This window comes from Setaria italica, chromosome IX (genome assembly GCF_000263155.2).
Source record: "Setaria italica strain Yugu1 chromosome IX, Setaria_italica_v2.0, whole genome shotgun sequence".
In the NCBI taxonomy this organism is placed as follows: domain Eukaryota; kingdom Viridiplantae; phylum Streptophyta; class Magnoliopsida; order Poales; family Poaceae; genus Setaria; species Setaria italica.
The window spans coordinates 37,188,373-37,208,300 of record NC_028458.1 but is presented as its reverse complement, the minus strand read 5'-3'; the positions used below and the strand labels follow the sequence as shown (position 1 = coordinate 37,208,300).

The 19,928-nt window shown below is 49.4% G+C and overlaps 4 protein-coding genes across 4 annotated transcripts; 2 read left to right on the top strand and 2 right to left on the bottom strand.

Annotated features, from left to right (window-relative positions):
- Window positions 1-675: 675 nt before the first annotated feature.
- On the bottom strand, window positions 676-1,527 carry LOC101781338 (ethylene-responsive transcription factor ERF034-like). The gene has a single exon (NM_001287229.1). The coding sequence runs from the start codon at window positions 1,525-1,527 to the stop codon at window positions 676-678; it is 852 nt and encodes a 283-aa protein (NP_001274158.1).
- A 5,413-nt stretch (window positions 1,528-6,940) lies between these two features.
- On the top strand, window positions 6,941-10,630 carry LOC101780932 (8-amino-7-oxononanoate synthase). The gene is made up of 11 exons (XM_004983600.3): window positions 6,941-7,267; window positions 7,394-7,506; window positions 7,584-7,691; window positions 7,779-8,017; window positions 8,110-8,151; window positions 8,264-8,351; window positions 8,434-8,567; window positions 9,213-9,301; window positions 9,629-9,779; window positions 9,865-9,933; window positions 10,228-10,630. The coding sequence occupies exons 1-11, from the start codon at window positions 7,072-7,074 to the stop codon at window positions 10,349-10,351; spliced, it is 1,353 nt and encodes a 450-aa protein (XP_004983657.1). The 5' UTR covers window positions 6,941-7,071; the 3' UTR covers window positions 10,352-10,630.
- A 389-nt stretch (window positions 10,631-11,019) lies between these two features.
- On the bottom strand, window positions 11,020-12,656 carry LOC101774482. Its single transcript, XM_004986753.1, has 2 exons — window positions 11,944-12,656; window positions 11,020-11,221 (listed from the first exon to the last, which is right to left on the bottom strand). Exons 1-2 carry the CDS (start codon window positions 12,654-12,656, stop codon window positions 11,020-11,022), a joined length of 915 nt encoding a protein of 304 aa, XP_004986810.1.
- A 5,645-nt stretch (window positions 12,657-18,301) lies between these two features.
- On the top strand, window positions 18,302-19,369 carry LOC111258408. Its single transcript, XM_022829604.1, has 2 exons — window positions 18,302-18,908; window positions 19,004-19,369. The coding sequence occupies exons 1-2, from the start codon at window positions 18,310-18,312 to the stop codon at window positions 19,194-19,196; spliced, it is 792 nt and encodes a 263-aa protein (XP_022685339.1). The 5' UTR covers window positions 18,302-18,309; the 3' UTR covers window positions 19,197-19,369.
- Window positions 19,370-19,928: the final 559 nt, after the last annotated feature.

Genomic DNA, 19,928 nt, shown 5'->3' with positions numbered 1-19,928 from the left:
GAACTGCAGATGGAAGGCGAAGATGCCTGCAGCTAGCCACATGAGGAATGCTACCCCTTTGTCACCACTTGATCATGGCATGGGGGGCGGCAGCAGACCAAGACTGGCCGCTCGAATGAGGGTTCAGACATACAGGTTGCCGCTGAACAATAATTTAACTACAGTTGCCGATAGAAAATGGAGGAATATGGGTGCTGGACTTGGACTGATCGGTCCCGGTTAACGGTAAATGGCTACCTGCAGGTTGGTAGTAAACAATTGATATACCTCTGCGAGGTTAAGATACTATTTCGAGGTCAGCAGTAAGGCTAATTAGATACACTTTCTCTGGGGAATTTGGTGCAGTACACATGGGGCAGTGGAAGCACAGAGGCAGAGCAACTAAAATTAGCAAGGTCAACTGCTGCTGCTGATGGAATTCACACATTACTAGTAGCACCGGTACATGCAGTGAAAATTAACTGATACTAGTAGGTACTTACTCTTATAAGTACATGGCTTATGTCTCTCATTTATATATGTTTATACTTATTAACCCAACAAAAAAGAAGAAGAAAAAGTAGCTGCTTTTGCCGAGTAAACTAAAAAAAAAAAGAGGAAAAGAGCAGGAGGAGGAGGAGGAGATAAGCTAGTACTACGATTGTTTAGTCCTTGCAATGCAAGCATCTCTGACTGCTACTCCCAAAGCAGCGGCTCCTCGAGGCGCAGCTCCGCATTGACCTCCTCCACGTCGGGGAGCGGTGCCCACATCGGCGGGAAGCACCCGAACCCGTCCCGGATGTCCAGGAGCAGGTCCGGCAGGTCGAACAGCTGGCGCTCCTCCTCAACACCGCTCGACGGCGTCGCTGGCTGAGACTGAGAGGCCGGCGGTGGTACGGCTGCCTCGTCGGCGGCGGCTTCCCCGGGCGCGGCGGCGTTCTTGGTGGCGGGCTCGTCTTGGGCGTGGCACGGCTCCGTCGCGCCGGCGCCGGGCTCCGAGGACGGTGACGATGGCGACTCGAACGCGGCGGCCAATGCAGCGGCGGCCTGGACGTCCTTGGGGGCCGCGGACGCGGCGCGCGGGAGCACCTCGGCGAGGTCCGGGAAGTTGAGGTGCGCGGCACGGCCCTTGATGGCGAGCGCGGCGACGTCGTGGGCGCGCGCGGCCATCTCGGCGGTGGGGAACGTGCCGAGCCAGATGCGCGACTTCTTGCGGGGCTCGCGGATCTCCGACACCCACTTGCCCCACGCCCGCATCCGCACGCCGCGGTACGTCGGGTGCTTCCCCTCGCTGCTCCGCTTCCTCTTCTTCTTCGCCGCCGTCGCCTTCCCCGCGAACTCTTCCTCCTCTTCCTCCTCCCCGCCCACCTCGGCATCGGCCTCTGGCTCCGCCGCCTGCCGCTTCCGTGGCGCGGGCGCAGCATTGGCCGCCGCCGGCGACGGGGGCGAGGAAGACGAGTCCGTGACGGTGGACGAGCAGCAGGAGGTGGTGCACGACGAGGTGGTGGTGGCAGAGGAGGAGGAAGTTTCTTGGAGCTCTTTAGCCATGGCTGGTTCTTAGCTAGCTGTGTGCACTGCGCAGTGGTGTGCCGCAGGAGGATGAGGTGATGAGGAGTATGGGCAGCAGTCTGCTTGCTTCCAGCTGCTCCTCGGAGGACTTGGGAGTGCTGCCTCTGTTTGTATGTGGGAGTGAGGGCCTTTTATCATGAGTGCCAAATGAGGATTGGGGGTGCAAGGAAAAAGTTACTTGGGGGAAATCAAGAACGTGGGTTGCTATATATGCTAGGCGTCCCCCTGGTGTTGTCCCACTGTTTTCTTGCTTTTGTTTGAGGCCAGCCAGGTACTAGTTTGTTGATTGCATCATGTGGTTCTCTGGTTGCTTGTACTACTAAAACCGTGTGATGAAAGTGTTTTACTTGTTGTGCTTGGCTTCGTGCCTTCGTGGTACAATTCGAGTGGTTGGCGCCAGGACAATCGATTAGTGCTGATGTACTGCTAATCACTTGTTTCAATTGTTTGTCTAACTGTGTGCTGTCATTTTTATTTTGCAAGAGATTGAGCTAGCCAGCTTTGAGTGAATGGTGCCATGCAACACTTACCTTTCAATGAATATATGGATAAACTTTACCCTTAACAAACCAGTAAAGTTTGCGTGCAGCATATGTTCTTAAATTTTCCTGGCGAGATGTTATCATAGTGATGGAAGGCCTTCCAGGATTAGTCGAAGCTTTCTAACTAGAAAGTAGTGCTAGCTAGGCTTGAATGTCCTCCTAAACTTCCAAAATTAGAATAATCACAAAAAATACACTTTGTAAATATAGAAAAATGAAACCACATCACCTCAGGCATCGTTGAAACGTTCCTCTCACTACTCAAGCTTCTCACTGCAATGTAACTTGATGATCCCTACTTGAGAACTACCCTGATGATAATGTAGTCATAATAACTTGTTTTATTCGTTTGCTCTAACCATGTGCTGTCAATTTGGCAGCAATAAGTTAATCGAGTCATCTTTCATCTCTCAATCTGTAACATCATAAATGTATCGTCCTAGTCTTGTTTTTTTTTTACCTAGGGGTGTTTGAATACTAGGTGCTAAACTTTAGTAGTGTCACATCGGATGTTCAGATGCTAATTAGGAGGACTAAACATGATCTAATTATAAAACTAATTGCAGAACCCCTAAGCTAATTCACAAGATGAATCTATTAAGCCTAATTAATCGATCATTAGCAACTGGTTAGTTTAATAGATTCGTCTCACGAATTAGACTCCATCTGTGCAATTAGTTTTGTAATTAGCCTATATTTAATACTCCTAATTAGTATCAAATATTTGACAGGTGCTAAACTTTAGTGGGTGGCATCCAAACACCCCTTTAATGAATCGCTAAACTTTGTGTAAAATATTTATGTTCAGTCAGCTTCCTTGAGATACTACTACCCACGTCATTTTGTGATGGGGTGTCTTCCATGAATAACCCAGCTACTGTACAAGAGAATGCAATAGGAGACATGGGCAACCCTGTCAACCAAGGAACCAACAGCCCCAAAAATTGCACTTTGCAAAAGAAAAAAAACAGTGGAGACTAAAACCACACTTCATAGTCATAGGACATCATTGCTATTACTATGTGAAAACGGGTTTGCCCACTTTGCGGTGCAAGCACCCGGGAGGCATCTATCAGGATAGCACTCACGTATATGCCTTTGCAGTACAATGTATATAGTGTCACCCTACTAAACTTTAGCACCTGTCACATCGGATGTTTAAATACTAATTAGAAATATTAAACATAGTCTAATTATAAAACTAATTGCACAGATAGAGTCTAATTCGCGAGATGAATCTATTAAGCCTAATTAGTCCATGATTTGATGATGTTGTGCTACAGTAACCATTTACTAATGATGGATTAATTAGCCTTAATAGATTCATCTCGTGAATTAGACTTCATCTGTGCAATTAATTTTGTAATTAGCTCATATTTAGTCCTCCTAATTAGCATCCGAATATCCGATTAACTCTGCTAAAATTTAGCACATCGTATCCAAACACCCTCTAACAACAACATCGATCTATCCATCGCTGCCAACCAAGCCAAATGCTTCTCACAACTCCTTTTGTTTTTGTTTATATTTCTTTTTCTTTCTCGACGACAAATCAAAACGCCGCCCTCACCACCTCCTCCCTGATGATCGACGATCTTCCAGTAGAAAATCACGGACACATGGGGTCCCATGAAACAAATGGAGCCACGGACAGGTGGACACAATGAGCCCGCCCCCAGCGCTCCGTTGCTTTCAGCCCCCTCTCCTGGTGTTTTTGCTGGTGACACACACAACCACACAACCCCGGCTGGCTGCAGCCGGGGAGCCGGCACGCTAGGCTCCCCGCCGTGTCGCTAGTCATGTGTTGCGCTCGCGCCACACCACCGCCGGCGGGGCCGCCGATTTACAACTCATCCGGCGCGGGGGGTCGCGTGCGCGTTGCTGTCCGCTCTGCACACCACTGAGCTGCCTTGCCGCAAAGCAGGTCGATCGATCGACGGGGGATGCGACCGCGACCTGCAGGCAGCCACAGGTTATGGTGTGGGAAAATGGCAACCCCATGGCCATGTGCAAGTGGCAAAGCAGTAGCTAGCACAGGGCGGTGACCTGCAAAGCATATGTTTAGGGACGGTATCGGGATTGGGGCACATGGATTTGCCTTGCAATTGCATGCCCACTGGGACGAGAGGGATGGATCTCTCTCCTGGTCGGTGGGCCCCTCCCCCGCCATTTTGCGACGCCCGGCTGTCTCTGGAAGGGAAAACCATACGCTGGCAGCCATGGCAGTGTTGCGCTGCTAGCTCCTGCTCCGGCTTCCTTGGATCTATCTACGATATGCGGCAAGTGAACCGGCCGGCGGCGAGCGCCTACTCCATGATTGCGCTGGGTTCTCTAGCCTTGGATTCCAGAAAACGCTGTATCTTATGCGCGCAGCTGGACTCCGGTCGCAGTTGGCACACGATGTCGCCACATGCGAGTGGCGGAGTGGGGAGAGATCCTGCATCCGTTCTGGAGCGAGCTGCCAGGTTGATCCGCGCCTCGCAGGGCTCGTACCCTTGTCCCCGCATGTCGTATCGGGTAATTCTGTTTCCTGCTCTGCCTGGCCGCGACGCGCCCACAGCCCCACACCACACGTCTGCTGGTCCTGGACGACTCCGCCTGTGCGTTTCAGACGCACGCTCGTGCCTGCCTACTGCAGTTTTCAACGGCTCCGACAACGCGATGTCGCTTCGCAGGCTCTGTGCGTGATGCGTGCAGGGGAGACGGAGAAAATATCGGCCCTGCGGCGCGGAGCGAGAGATGGGTCGTGATCGCCAGCGGGGCCAGGCCGGCGTCGTGCTGCCTGGCTCCCCGGCTCCCCCTGCTGAAATGGTGTGCGCGCGCGCGCCCGGTGCGGAGAACAGCGGCGTCAGGGGATGGATGGACGGGCGGCGGCGTGGGCATGTGCCGGTTGACCACCAGACCATCCCCATCCTCGCCAGTCGCCACGGCCCGGCTCCGCCTCCCGGCGCCCGCGCTCCCGCCCATGTGCGCCCGACATGTTCCGTGTCTGGACTGTCTGCCACGCCCCCGCACCCGCAGAGCCCCACAGCGGTGAACAAATTCAACCGTCCCGAGCAAGCCACGGCCGGCAAGTGCACGGCGCACCGCCTCTGCCTCCGCACATTCGTCTACGCCTGGCCCACGGCGATTTCGGTCCAATCGCGTCGCGCCAAGGCGTCCTGGCGCTCCTGGCTTGCTGGAAACCGGCGATTCATTGGCTCAGCTCGAGCTGGACCCGCAGGTCGCCCCTGCTCGCTCGCTGTGACGCATCGACGCCCGCCGCCTCCGTTTCCGCGTGCTGTCCTGATCGGTGATCGCTTGCAATTGCTGCCTCGCACTACAGAATCTACCGCTGTTACTCCAGCAGTCGCAGTTACTCCATCGATCTCATTTCTTCCTCTCCGATTACAGGAAGGCGCGTCGCGCGCGCACACGCACGCGTCGGCGTTACCTATCGGCCTGCCGATCGTCCTCTTTTTTTTTTGTTGACAAATATCTCGTCCCATCCCGTTCCGGTCCGTGCCAAGACGTACACTACCGTTTCTCCTTTGCAAAGCTTGCTCTGTTCACCCGCCGTGTTTTTGCTTCGCATCAACTCGCTGCGGAAAGAGCCGTAGCACGGCTGGTTGTTGCGTGTTTCCACTGCTGGCGTGCTGTACCACCGCTCCTGCACTGCACACCTTTAATTTCACTGGCCTTTTCTTGATTACGAGCACTGGGAGGAGCCTGGGACGTGGTACTCGCGCCACGGCCGATCGCTCAGCAGTCAGCACGACATGGGGAGGGAGGGGAAGGCCACAAAAGCAACGCGACGTGGTGGGAAAGCCGGGAAAGGCCCCGCGGCTTTGCAGTTTTCGCAAGGAACGCATTCCGGCCCATGAGGTTGCCTTTTTTGTGTGTGGTATTGTTTGTTTGTTTATAGCTCCTGTACCTTCTTTTTTGCCGTACTGATGGATGGTTAACCTCATCGTACTAATCCAAATCAGAAACCGTACCCGACTGGTTTTGAGTGCCTTATTAATTCCACATATACACGCGAGGCCAGCTGCACACTGCAAGTCTGCAACACCACTGGGCTCGGAATTGTTTCTCCAGCACACACTCCTCCTGAGATGGTACTGTATTACTGTCGCTTGGAAGCACCGTTCTTGCTTTTGCTTTATATATACGAGGACGGTGATTGACAACTGTGTTGCCTTTTTTTGTAATCCTGAATGTATTTGTTGGAAAATGGTAGGGGAATATGGACCAAACGTGAACGCCTAGAGAGGACGGACATGAAGGCCAAGAGGCCATCAATCAACACCCAACGAGGCAACGATATAAGTATCACCTATGCCAAACGGGTGGCCCTGCCCGTCCTGGCCCGGCCTGTAGCGGTTGCGGCGGAGAGGGGAGGGGATTTAGGATTATATAGGTGGAGGAGTTGACGGGCCGCCCGACGTGCCGCCTCTGCGGCTCAGGTTCGGCCTACTGCCTCGGATCGTGCCGGCACGGACCCATCCTAAACCGGGCCAGGCGGTGCTGGTGTCGGGGCAAAACGTGCTGGGCCTCGTGCCACCCGTTAGGCCCAGCCCATTTGGCCATGTAAAGTATCGCCTTTATGATGATGGGCCTTTGTTTTATTAGATTAGTGTAAAGGTCCAATGGTTCATCAAGGCCCACCATTTCTTCGATAGATGGGCCGTCTGATTTGGTTCTCACAACAGTTAGGCCTCCGTGCAGCTGTTGTGGGCCTTGTAGCTCGTTAACCATTCCGATTCTTCTTCTTATCTGATGGGGTCCACCTAGCGTTGCCCGTTGGCGGGTGGGCCAACTACCTCACCCCGCAAGCTGCTGACCCCGCCGCCGCGCCCATCCATCCCCCCACTCTGAGCGGCTGCGCCCACCGGCACGCTAACCCAAGTACCCAACTCTCCCCAAGCGGGTGCCGTGCGTCTGCTCTCCTCTCTGCGTGCGCGCTCCGCCGCCGTTCCACCCGCGCCGCCTGTTCGACGCAATGGCGCAGTGGGACGCGCTGGTGGACGCCGCGCTCGCGAGGCTGGAGGCCAGGAGCCTGCTGCGTGCCACGCGCCCCATCGCACTCGCGCCGCCGCCCGCCGCCCCGGAGACCTTCGCCGGCCCGGGGCCCTGGGACCGCGCCGCCGTCGAGATCCGGTTCGACCGCGACACGCTCCACCAATGGCTCGCTGAAGGTTGGTGCCAAGCACGCCTTCCTCTCCCCCTCTGTGGCACATGCCAAAATTGTAGCGTTGTTACTTACGAACTAGCGATGCAGCCTGCGATTCTCCCCTATTTATGGACACGTTCGATTTGCTTAGGTGGTGAGACGGGTGAGCAGGAAGAGAAGCTGGACGGGAATCTGATTCTTTTCTCCGGGAATGACTACATGGGCCTCAGCTCGCATCCGGCAGTCCGCGAGGCTGCAGTGAAGGTGTGCCGAATTCTTTGCCGCGGCCATTGTTATACTATCAATTAGTTTCGATTAATGACTCGTTGCATTTTTGCTAGGCAGCGCAAGAGTATGGCATGGGGCCAAGAGGCTCTGCGTTGATATGTGGATATACTACTTATCACAAATTGGTGGAAGAATCATTGGCAGAGCTGAAGAGAAAGGAGGTACCCTATCATGTTTCGATCTGAAAATTGTGCACACATACCATAATTTGTTCAGCTTTGGATCCTTACTGTGTAGGGCTTCTGCAGGATTGCCTTCTTTGCCCCACTGGATTTTCCGCCAACATGGCTGTGATGACAGCCCTGGGGAGTATCAGCTCTCTTTTGGCTGCTGGGAGAAAACCTGCAGAGGATGAGAGAATCGCAATCTTCTCAGATGCACTGAACCATGCTTCAATCATTGATGGGATTCGCCTTTTGGAGCGACAGCAAGAAGCGGTAGTGTTTGTTTACAAGCACTGTGACATGTTCCATCTTGATTTCCTGCTGTATGTTCCTTCTTGACTTCGCAGTAATATTATGCAGAATATTGACATTACTACTTGAGTTAGCTACAATGATATCTCGATTTTCTGTGCAGGTCCAGTTGCTCAATGGAGAAGAAAGTTGTTGTCACAGATAGGCAAGTCATCACTGAAGAAGCATTTATGTTTTTGTTAATATTGATGGCTAGTGATCGCTTGCTTTTGCATACGAGACTAACAAACTGGGAACTTTTCATTTATAAATTACAGCCTGTTCAGCATGGATGGTGATTTTGCTCCATTCCCTGAACTTGTCAAATTACGCAGAAAGTATGGGTTTTTGTTGGTCATCGATGATGTTAGTATTTTATCTCCTCTCAAATACATTTTTACAGATCTTGGTGCTAATCGAATTCCATTCGCATTTTTCTTTTCTCAAGGCTCATGGGACACTTGTTTGTGGTGAGAATGGTGGTGGTGCAGCTGAACTGTTTGAATGTGAAAATGACATTGACATTAGTGTTGGCACCTTAAGCAAAGCTGCTGGCTGCCAAGGTGGTTTTATAGCATGCAGGTAATGTATTCAAATGCTCATATTTCATTTATTAGAAAATGAAATTCACCTGAGCATTACCGTATATTAAACTGTTGGAATTTAGCAGATCTGTCTAAAAATTGAGGCTGCACGAAATATGTGAGACAATATATTAATAGAACAATATGCAGAGAAATGTGAGAATCAGGTTATAACATGTAACTGCAAAGTCATGAATTCATAGATTTTGGTACCTGATTTCTGTATTACTGAATCCATTCAGCACCAGTGCACCACCATGCTGCCAGTCTGAGAACTTACTGACACCTGCTAAACTGAAGAACCTTTCCTTTTTTTTTTGTTGCACGGAGCTACTAATGTAGCACGGTCTCTGGAGATCAAATATAGTGGCATCAGAGATTTTAGGTCATGCCATCTGGAGTAGTCACAAAGTTGCGCTGCACTGCTGCAGACTCTCATGTTTACAATTTCTATGAACAGGGGATAACTTGTTTCGCCAAATACCGGAATGTCAGTAGTAAACACTTTTTTATATGAAAAACAGTAGGAGAATCATCTCTATTTGCTCTATGAATAACAGAGGTAGAATCTGATTTGCTCCTCTATATGAGTAAACACTTTATTGCAAGCTTTCTAACTAATAGTTTGCAATCTGTTGAGCAGCACTAGATGGAAGAATTTGATTCAATCACGAGGTCGCTCATTCATATTTTCGACTGCTTTGCCAGTGCCAGTAGTTGCTTCTGTGCACGGTAATATTCACAATTTACCACACGTGACAGAGTTCTGGTAAAAATGATTATTACACGCATTCATAATTGTCTTCAATGTATTGAGATGGGCATCCATATTCATTTCAACCACCATTTTTTTCTTATCACATTCTTTTATGAGAAAAGATGCAACATGCTGTTTTACGGCTTTGACATTAGTCTGTGAGAATGAGGATTTAAATATAACATTGCTGCTGTCCTAAAAGATACAGTTGGAGGGGGTGCTGCATCAAGATTACTAAGGAATGACTGCACTGGACTATATATCAGGGATGTTTTCTTAATAGAAACTATTTTGGATTTCAGCGGCCCTTTATGTCTCAAGGAAGGAGAGATGGCGAAGATCAGCAGTCTGGAGGCATGTGCAGTATTTTGCATCTTTGACCAAAGTCGACATAACTAGCCCCATAATATCCATTGTAGTTGGAAGTGAAGAAGCAGCACTTAGGGCTGGCAGGTTCATTCTTTGGGCCCCTAACATTGACAGTGGTCTTTCTGCTTCACGTACCTGATAGTTATATTTCTTAAAATTTTTTTTGCAGGCATTTGCTAAGATCTGGATTTCATGTTACACCAATCCGACCACCCACAGTGCCACCTAACTCCTGCAGGTTCCAGTTCTCCTTTGTAATTGTTATTTTCCTGTTCCACGCAACTCAAGGTCATTGTCAGCCAACCTAAAATTTTGGAGTGAGTTTTGTAGTGGTCATAGACCGAGTAATTGGAATAGAAATTAGACACGCGTACATTTCGTAACATAATTTTCCATTCACTTGCATGCGTCATCTTGCTTGCTGTAGATAGAATAGAAATTAGACTTTGCTGTAAATACCTTCTCTTGATCTACACAGAACGAAATAGAGGCTGTTCAACTAAGTTTTACTTATATCTTTGGTTCTTTGCAGGTTACGAGTTACTCTTAGCGCTTCTCATTCCTCAGATGATATCAAAAGGCTGGTTGATGCACTCACACCCTGGCTTCCTGACAAATATGCTGAGCAGACTTACGCTACGTTGTCAAAACTCTAAGAAATAATCCTTCTGCGAGTTCAGGTTCAGCTTTAGGAAGTGGTAGTACTTGAGATCATGCTGGATGATAAGGGAAGAGGCGATAGGCAGTTGGTTGGCACGGTTATTTGTATGCATTCATCTTCGTTTGTACCACGGACATACCTCTGTAGAACTTTTGTGGTCTCATCCTGTTATTTTGTAAGTAAACTGTCCTGATAGGTATCCTCATAGATCCTTTAAAAAAGAGAGAGAAGATATCCTCTTAGAAATGGACTTGGCTTAGCTACACTTTGGGAACTGTTCTGATGCGTCATCCTGCTGTTTCTCCGGAATGGGAGATCCCGAATTCTATAATCCAATCAACTAAATTAACTAGGAGACACTAAATTTTCAGTGAGATCAGCAGAACTCTAAAACTCGATGCCAGGGATGGTCACGATATCACAAGAATTGAGCACAATGGGTTACATAACATATACTATAAGGGGTACATGGCGAAGTCTGAAACAGTGAAACTCACAGACGTATATACATAGCGCAGACACAAACACTTAACACTCGGATTATTTATTCGACGACACCGTTCAGCAAAGCTCCGGTCACAGCTTAACCCAGCTCGACATGGCACACGTAACATTAGTAAGCTCCAGCTCTGTTCTGCTCTTACCCCGGCTTCTCACCTGCCATCAGGGGTAGGAGAGCCTGGAGCTGGGGATGTAGATCCTGGCCCAGAGGTGCTTGCCTTTGATCATGAACTTGGCTGTCTGCCGCCCATCCAGCACCACTGGGATCATCGCCGCGCTGCGCAGGATCACCCGCCCGTACACCGGCTGCTGCCCCGGCGCCACCTTCTCAACCATCACCGTTTCCACGCAAGGCCCAAACACCCTGCAACACATCATGTACGCACAAATTATCTAGCGCTAACTGTATATGTATTATGACCCTGAACAATCATGCAGCTAGTGGAGAAGCTTGAACAACATTCAACATGAAATAAATTCAATGGACCACATAATAATTTCTTTTGCAGAGAGCAATTTTATCGCTTTGTAACTGGTCCATAAGTTCTTTGCCAGTGATAGTTCGAAATTTCGGATTCTAGGTCCCAACCATTTTGTCATCAAAAGCTTTTGACTCTCAATTGAAAGTTTTATAATCACATTTAGTTTTTAATATGATTAAAAACTTTGTGAAGTACCCAAAATAAGATCTTTGAAATCTTGCTTTCGAAAGTTCATTTAGATGAATATATATCGGAAACATCAAAAAATGTAAAAGCCAAGTAACTATTGTCGGCTACTTTAGGATCCTTGAAAGTTCCACTGGACAGATTTTGGGAACATCTAAAAATGTAAAAGTTGGACAACTATTGTCGGCTACTTCATGGGCTAGATTATAAAAAAGTTTCGTTGAGTAGATATTGGAAACTTCTAAAGACGTAAAGGCTACGCATCTATTGTCGTTTTAGAATGTAATGTGTGCCGCCACTGCAAGACACCTTCATAAATAAACAAGGTCCACCCCTGACTACGCATAAAAGAGTAGCAGGGGTTCCAAGGTGTCTGTACACACACAAATAAGTGGAGAAGACAAGAGAGTGTTCTTACGAGTCGAAGAACTCCATGATATCCTCCCTGCTGATGGGGTAGCCTTTGGAGAAGGTGATGAAGAGGGATCGGTAGTCGTCCGGTAATGGGCTTTGCATCGGGATCCATGGGGCTTCCATCAATGGGCTTTGCATCGGGATCCATGGGGTCGCCATGGGGTTCAGTGGGAAGGATGCTGCCATTGGGTTTAGTGGCAAGGGTGCCACCCTCGGGGTGGTATGGATAGGGGAGCTTACCATCGGTGGGGCAACAGGCACACCGGCTGTGTTGTTGGGCATGCAAGTGGTGCTGTTGTTGACATTGCAAACGGCGAGGCAAACACTCCTGTAATAGTGGGTGACGCCATCCAAGATCTCGCGATGACTTTGGAAGTAACCCGCATCGTCGATGGGCTCTGTTAGGAGCGCGTTTGTGCAGGGTAGGCGCTTGCCGCGTCCATCTTCAACATCAGCCGTGGCCGCCTGGCATTGGCCAGCAAGACAGCGAAGGCATGCGACTGCCTCCTCAACGAACCGTAGCACAACGGGGCCTGGCAGCGCCGCGACACGGCGGATGAAGTTGTGGTGGCCAACGGACTCGAGCCAGAGCCAAAGCGCGATCACCCACCTCATGGCCGCTGGGTCTTGGGCGAGGTCGTGCACTAGGCGGTGGAACAAGTCGCTCTCGAGCTTGTGGAAGAGGAGTAGCTTCTCCATGGTGGTCATGCTGGCCATGGTGACTGTCGACCGAGCTCGCTCCACAAACAGCAAGGCTAATGTTGAAGTACACGCGATCACCTCGATGGGTGAGTCACTAGATGAGGGGAAGAGCATGCAACTGAGGTGAACTAAAGGCAAGAGCCACATCACCCATTCAGAGAAAAGCAAGCATCCTTCCAAGGAGGTTGTTGCTTGGGGATGGCTACAAGACAAGAGAGTGCATACGGGAGAGCCTGCATGATACTGTGGACACACGTCGATGTACCTAGCCAAATCTTTCCTTACGTGAAAAGTCTAAACACTACTAACCTCCTCAGCCTTTTGCGGAGCTTTGTGCTACGTTTTTTTATTTTTTTATTTTGTAAACACTTGGATTAGGTGCATCTATATTTACTTTTTTCACCTTCATGTTTCTTTATCTTTTTAGTTGGACACAATAGAATTAGGTATATGTAACTTTGAAGCTGCTTGAGGAAAAAAGAACTCTTTTAGGATGTTCACATTGTTGGGATGAGATACGAATCCTTGTAAGGATAATCCAACACAACAAACCACAACGAGTCATATGGGGTGATCTACATGATAATGATTTATAAGAGAGGAATAATGGTAGATTTAACTGAAACGGATTTGAGCGGCGGGACGCACTCATTCTCCTAGCTTTTAGCGGTGTGAGGAATTCTGACGATCACCAGACTTCCTCTCCCTATGGCTCTTTCTTTCCCCGCATTCATGTCATGGTGAGCAACACACGAGGTGTTCTTATGGCTGATTCTGAAGTGCGAAGATTGGTCACCCTACACTTTTACATACATGCACACTTCAAAGGCGACTGGGTTTTCCTTGCCATACTTGGCATACTGAAGAGCAACAAGTAAACAAGATGTTCCTCTCAAGAAAAAGTAAACAAGATGTACATCACAATTTGGCAAAGTAGTAAAGATTTAAATACATTTTTTAGATAATGAGTAAAGATTTAAATACATATATGTATCTTAAAATTGCTGGCCCATAAAAGAGCACGGGTCAATAAATTAGAACAGGTAAGTTACGCCGTGGTGTGGGCTAGCAAGGCAGCGGAGGCACACTATTGCCTCCTCTACGAAGCGCAACATAACGGGACTGGCAGTGTGGAGGCATGGTAGCTAGATGAAGTCTGTGGTGGCCAGCTGAGCCAGTTCCAGAACATGATTACCTAGTGCACGATCGCTGGGTAACCAGTAGAACAGCTGGGTCTCGAGCCTGTGAAAGAGGAGAAGCTATTCCACTGTGAATATTAGAACGGCCATGGCGATTGTCGACGTCTGAGCTCCTGCCCCGCCTCCAGCAATGGAAACGGTGATACGCACACGACCACCTCGATGGAATGAAGTAAAAGAGCATGCAGCCCAGCAGAAAGGAAAGCAAGAAACGCTTTTCCCACTGAGAACAAAGTAAGGATGCATCCAATGAGGCTGTTGCTTGCTGATGGCTACAAGATAAGAGAGTGCACAAGAGAGAGCATGCATAGCGCGTTGGCATACACTGCAATGTACCCAGCCACCTTGCCTCACATGAAAAACCTCTACTCTACTAACTCTTAGGTGTATCTTTGTCTTAAGGTTTTTATTTTGTTTTGGAAGCATACATGCATATACATTATCATTTTGCCAGCTCACATTTCTTTATCATTTAGTTTGGACATATTTGAGTTAGGTATGTATAGCGTTGGCTCTCATTCCTCGAGAAAGAACTTTTACAGGATGGAACTATACTTATAAGGATTATCCAACACGATAACCATAATGAGTCATATGGGATTATCCAAAGGCTAACGAGCTACATGAGAGAGAGAGAAACAATCATAGACTTTAATTTGCTGAACTCGAGCATATTGTGTCATGGTAAATTATACAATTGTCATTTGCATAGTTCAATTAGATGAAACTTTATTCTGACCTAGATCTCGTGAACAAGTCTGATATTACATTTTTGGTGAAGAGATATATATATACCCTTGTAATTAAGGATTATCCAACTCCACAACCATGATGAGTCATTATGTGATGATCAATAGGATACTGAGTTATAAAGGAGGAAGAATACTAGACTTAACTGAAATGGCACATCACAGATCACACGTTATGAAAAATTACACTATTGTTATCTTCACTAATATTGTTATCAGAATGGCAGTATAGAAATAGGGTGCCAATGTCATCTGCAGCACGGGCGGCGGTGGTGAACCACACAAGACCCACCCCCTGCCCTTCCCTAATTATTAATCATATTTGTTAAGTGGGTGGCCTGTCGGTCGAATTCTTCCATCCTCACACTCAAAACAATGCAGCCTAGCAACTCCAAAAGCTTCCTTATATTAGCCTCAAATCTTATTTAGGGAGAAAAACATAAGAAATCAAGCTCTATTCTTCCTGAAAAAATACAACAACGCTAAAAACTTTCTTGTCACCCCGCGTATTCCCGTTCCCGCATCGAGTCGTCCCGTCGTGCTTTTTTTTTTTTTTTTTTTTTTGCTGCGTCCTGAATCCCTCCGCCACACCCGTCCTCATGCCGAACGTCGTGTCCTGCTGGCTCCTCCGGTCCTCCGCCTGCTGGCTCCTCCGGTCCTCCCGCAGACGGTGACGACATGCGTCCTGCGCTTGCTTCTCACGACAGCTGCTCCGACCTCTTCTAGCGGGCAGCGCCGCCTCGTGCCCTGCGGCCGCTCCGCCGTCCGCTCCCTTCTCTCCTATCGCTGTGCGACCCCTCCGCCGACGCTGGCGCAAGGCTCGAGGGAAGAACAGCGCATGGCCCGATGGTGAGCAATGCCTCCGTCTCCATCTCATCCGACTGCGGAAGCATCTAGTTCATGCACAAAAGTTAAAATGCTTATGTAGATTTAAGATAATTCGTACAACAACAGATGCACTATATGCACTATCGATTCAAAATGGGCGAAAATATGAAAAAGTCGTGACTCGGCGAGCTAGGATGACCGGTCCGGGGCAGGGAAAGAGAATCGGTCGTGCAGCAACACGTCGAGCGCGAGCAGGAACTGCCGCCAGACGCCGTTGCAGCAGAAGACGCCCAGTAAGTCCAGGGCGACGCCGGTAGTGGCACCTGATAGACGAAGGGGCAGGGCGTCGGTGAGGAGTCGTCTCATGTTGAGCTTCGTGGCGGCGTCTGGGGACGGAGGTGGCGTGGCCTTGGCCGTGGGAGGCAGGCGCTTCTGCGTGCACACGGACGCCGGCGGCATCATCCTTTTGCAGGACGACCGCGCGGCGGGCTGCAGCTGCTCAAGGACGGCGAGTGGGTGGAGGTGCCGCCCACACGTGCTGATGCGGCCGGTTTTAAAGTATCGGGAAATTTATTATTGGAGATATGCTGTGGGATGACATGATTTTAGGGAAAAAAATTTTAGTATAATCCCCAATAGATAGTTTTGGGGAAGAATTTTATAGAAGACTCTTGAAGTTGCTCTAAATCTTCTTTCAACCATTTGTTCTTTGATTCTTCAAAATCATTTGTTCTTTGGATCCATATCCAATTGCTCCACTTGAACATTTTTTTTTCTCATGTTCAATAATTTTTCTCAAATAGGACATTATAAATCTTTTTTTTGTTCCATGAGCTTGCATGATATGGATGAACTCCAGTTGCGAGTCGCTTCCCAAGGCAACTAGCAGGGCTCCCTTGAGTCGATGCTGCTAGTCCATTGCTCCTCCTCCTCCTTCTCCTCAATATTGCTGAGTGGATCATCAGAGGCTTGGTGACAGCAAGCTACACAATAAGGCTATGACGGCAAGGTGGAGCTGAGATGCTGCGGATCTAGAATTCTCGTGCCTTGATTTGACACCTTCTATCAGGCATGGGCAGCGTGCTGTAGATGGCGCCGTTATGGTCAGCTGCTTGTGTTGTCATGTTTGGCTAGTGGCTGGGGTAGCCTAGGCTGGTTGGGAGGGCGACGAGGCAACCTCTTCATAGAAGGTTCGTCGGGGTCTCCTAGGGGCTGAGTCTGGTGAGGTGCTGTGCGACAATTGCGGCAAGTAGGTGGTGTGATTTGCACACATAAGCACGACCTAATCGCTCAAATTGCAGCAGTGGTGACGAGTTTAAGTGGCCAGGCGAAGGCAAGGGTGCGACTCAAATTGGTGTCTCCTTAGATTGGTGTGGCTCCATCCATTTCTTGGTGTTCTATGGTGGCTGTAAAGGCTGGTTTGGTGGCAGTCCATGGTGACTAGCGCGATAGCGATTAATTTGGCTTGGTAGTGCTAGGATGGTGTGGCAGCAATAGCTAGCTGGAGGCGGCTTGCCCTGGATGTGGCCACTCCTTGCAAATTGCTAGCTTGGTGTGCCAGCGGTAGCCCTTACCCTTTCACTTTGCTAGGGCTAAGTGGTGATGTTAGCGGCAGGACTCGGCACGACTAATACCAACCTTGGTGTACTCTGTACAGTGATGTTGCGGGTGGCAACCTGCAGTTGGTCGGTGGATTCTGGATTGGTTGTGGCCCATGTGGCCACCACGGTGACCAGTCACCATGTCTCTGCCCATGCCTAAGTCACTGCGGCTGCGAGAACAAATGAATGGGGCGCCACTGTGGAAGGCTGCCCGACAGTGCTCGTGACAAAACTAGAAGCTTGTTGGATGGCCAAGAGCAGTGATGGTGACGGTCCTTGCCCTCATGCACCAACAAGTGGTTGGTGTCAAGCGGGATGAAGGAGACCCTATTGGGTGTCAGCGCAACGGCTACAGGTCACACATGCTTGTGCCCTAGTCGGTGTTGCAATGATGTCTTGCTTATTGTGTCCCTCTGTGATTGTTGGCTTGGCGGCTGGTCTGGTTGTGCGATGGCAAGTTCAGTGTGGCAACATAGCCCTTGGAGTGGTGAGGGTTTGTGGGTTGCGGAGAAGTTTCGGGCGAAGGCTCTTCTCGGCAATTATGATGCATGTTCCTCATTGAAGGTATCGGTGTAAGATCCGCCTGCGGATTCAGATGAAAACCTTGTGCTGGTTTTTGATACATGTTCTTCTCTATTAATACACGTTCGAAAAAATTCTTGCCAGTTACTTATAAAAAAAAATCAAAATCAAACCGTCTAACCCATCCTTGTGCGAGTTGGTTTGGTTTCCATAATGCTTAAACCATGGGAAACCATGGTTTTAACAAACCTACCGATTACCAAAGGCAGTACCACGTGATGGAGGAAAGTTGATAACCATGGATTGAAATAAGCAAGATTTTTGAATTTCAAACCTTAGGCGCTTCTAAACAATTTTCCACAATAGTTGTTTTCACACTGGCAATGCGAATCAGAATTTGTGATCCACAAAGATACGCTCTAAATGAAGCAATTTCGCAATTATATTTGTGAACCAGAATTTGTGATTGAGATCCACAAAGAAATGCTCTAAATGAAGCAATTTCATATTCCCGTTGCTGCAAATTTGGAAGGTTGTAATTTGTAAACCAGTAAATGTACAACTACCTTGCATAACATTCCGGCTCACCTCTGGCCAGTTTCGTCCAGCCTGTAAACATGTGTGCTAGCCGATTCACACATTGTCTCCACACCGCTGTAACTTTGTTCTATGTATATCCCCAGCCGCCTCTCTCTTGTGCCAAGCATAGCATCCCTCTCTCGCCTTTCTCTCCCTCCTCCGTCAATCTAAATCTTCACTATTCTCCACCATGAAGTCTGACAAGGTCGTTCGGGTGCTGGAAGTCCTCAACACCAAAGACACTGCCCGAAAGGCGTACCAGCTTGTCCTCACAAAGCCGACCGAGCTGGAGGTTGCCAAGAACGTGATTTGCCTCCTCCTCTGGTTGGAGACGATCATGGGCGTCGAAGTCCTCGACAAAGTCGCGGCCATGGCCCCCGGCGACATCTGGTTCACGCAGGTCGTCACAGAGGCGAGCGCCGTGTACAGCTACATCCTCGACGGCTGCCCGCTGCCGGCGCCCCTCGAGGGCATCCCGACCATCGTGGCCCTCTGCGGCGGGGGCCCGCTGGTCGACTTTAGGTTCTTCAAGTTCCACAAGGAACTGGTCGCTCGCGGCGTCGCCGTGATCCGGGACAGCATCGGGGCGCTCGTATTCGACGACAACCTGCACGCGATGCTGCGCCGGTTCGAAGATGATGCCAGGCCGCTACCAGCTCCGGAGCTGATGGTGCCGTTCGTCACCATGAGGAGGACGCCGCCCGAGGACTCTCGGACGGCGTTCGTCGCCTTCCCAGAGTGCCCCTGCCACCGTCCGAGTTCACAAGACATCGTGAACTACTTTGAACGGTATGCGGAACCTAGTGGGAAATACACCTCGATCGGCAGTCGTCTTGTGTTTTCATGCTATATCTGTAGTAACATCTTACATCTCTAAATCGCAGGACTCTGGAATTTGGACGCTGCATCGAGCGCGTTGAGACGGAGCGGCCGGGCGCAGGGCAGGCGCCGAAGCACGGCATCATCGTGTTCATGAGCGCGGAGCTAAGGGATGAGGCCATGTTCAAGGAGACTGCAGTGTTTTTTAGGGTCGAAGACCATGACATGTGGGTGCAGCTCTACATGCCTCCGCTCTAAGCTCGTCGCCTCCATTGCTGAGGCCGACCGATCTATATATGTTTGCGCCGCCGTATGGCATATGATTGATCAGCGGTAGTCCCGTTTCCAGGAACTGATCAGTAGTTGTTGTTCGATATGGTGAGTAATCGGCTATCGTCGTCATCTTGTTTGGTATAATAATTTCTAGTCGATCTGAATTATGTGCAAGATAGACATACAAAATTTGTTGTTGTTTATTTTGTTGCTTTCAAATATCCGTCGAGCATCATCCCGTCTCATACATGTCCCCATCATCTTGTTTCCACGGACTCGGAGCCTCCGAAACTGTTTCCTGTCCGTTGACTCTCCACAAGCTCAGAAAGAGAGGAACTGAAGCTGAAGGCAAAGCCCTTTCCACTATGCATATCGCCACATTTGACGTTCTGAATCCTGAAATACGGAAGGGAACCCATATCCTGAACAGCGAATTCGTTAGAACTCCTTTAACCACCGGGAGCTGAGAAGGTGGTGATCATGGCAAGAACCTGGGAAAAAGAGGGGCGAAACCGTACGGATCGGCAAGTCAGAAGAAGGTGGCCGGGAGGAAAGAAAAGACTGCACCGAGCACTGCCCCCCGGACGGATCGACCAGTGAAGCGGACAGAGGAGTCCGACTCGCCGAGCTCGGCCGCCAAAAAGAATAAGGCTGAGCTCCTTGAGATGACCGTGGCCGACGCTGAGCGGATCAAGGAGAAGCTTAAGGTGGAGATCT

What these genes read in the sequence shown, in the direction of transcription:
- LOC101781338 (NM_001287229.1), bottom strand. Translation starts at nt 1,527, where the DNA reads ATGGCTAAAGAGCTCCAAGAAACTTCCTCCTCCTCTGCCACCACCACC.
- LOC101780932 (XM_004983600.3), top strand. Translation starts at nt 7,072, where the DNA reads ATGGCGCAGTGGGACGCGCTGGTGGACGCCGCGCTCGCGAGGCTGGAG. An exon ending in TTCCATCTTGATTTCCTGCT is followed by an intron (nt 8,018 to 8,109) that starts GTATGTTCCTTC and finishes TTTTCTGTGCAG; the next exon opens with GTCCAGTTGCTCAATGGAGA. An exon ending in GCAGCACTTAGGGCTGGCAG is followed by an intron (nt 9,780 to 9,864) that starts GTTCATTCTTTG and finishes TTTTTTTTGCAG; the next exon opens with GCATTTGCTAAGATCTGGAT.
- LOC101774482 (XM_004986753.1), bottom strand. Translation starts at nt 12,656, where the DNA reads ATGGCCAGCATGACCACCATGGAGAAGCTACTCCTCTTCCACAAGCTC. An exon ending in ATCATGGAGTTCTTCGACTC is followed by an intron (nt 11,222 to 11,943) that starts GTAAGAACACTC and finishes GATGTGTTGCAG; the next exon opens with GGTGTTTGGGCCTTGCGTGG.
- LOC111258408 (XM_022829604.1), top strand. Translation starts at nt 18,310, where the DNA reads ATGAAGTCTGACAAGGTCGTTCGGGTGCTGGAAGTCCTCAACACCAAA. An exon ending in ATCGTGAACTACTTTGAACG is followed by an intron (nt 18,909 to 19,003) that starts GTATGCGGAACC and finishes TCTAAATCGCAG; the next exon opens with GACTCTGGAATTTGGACGCT.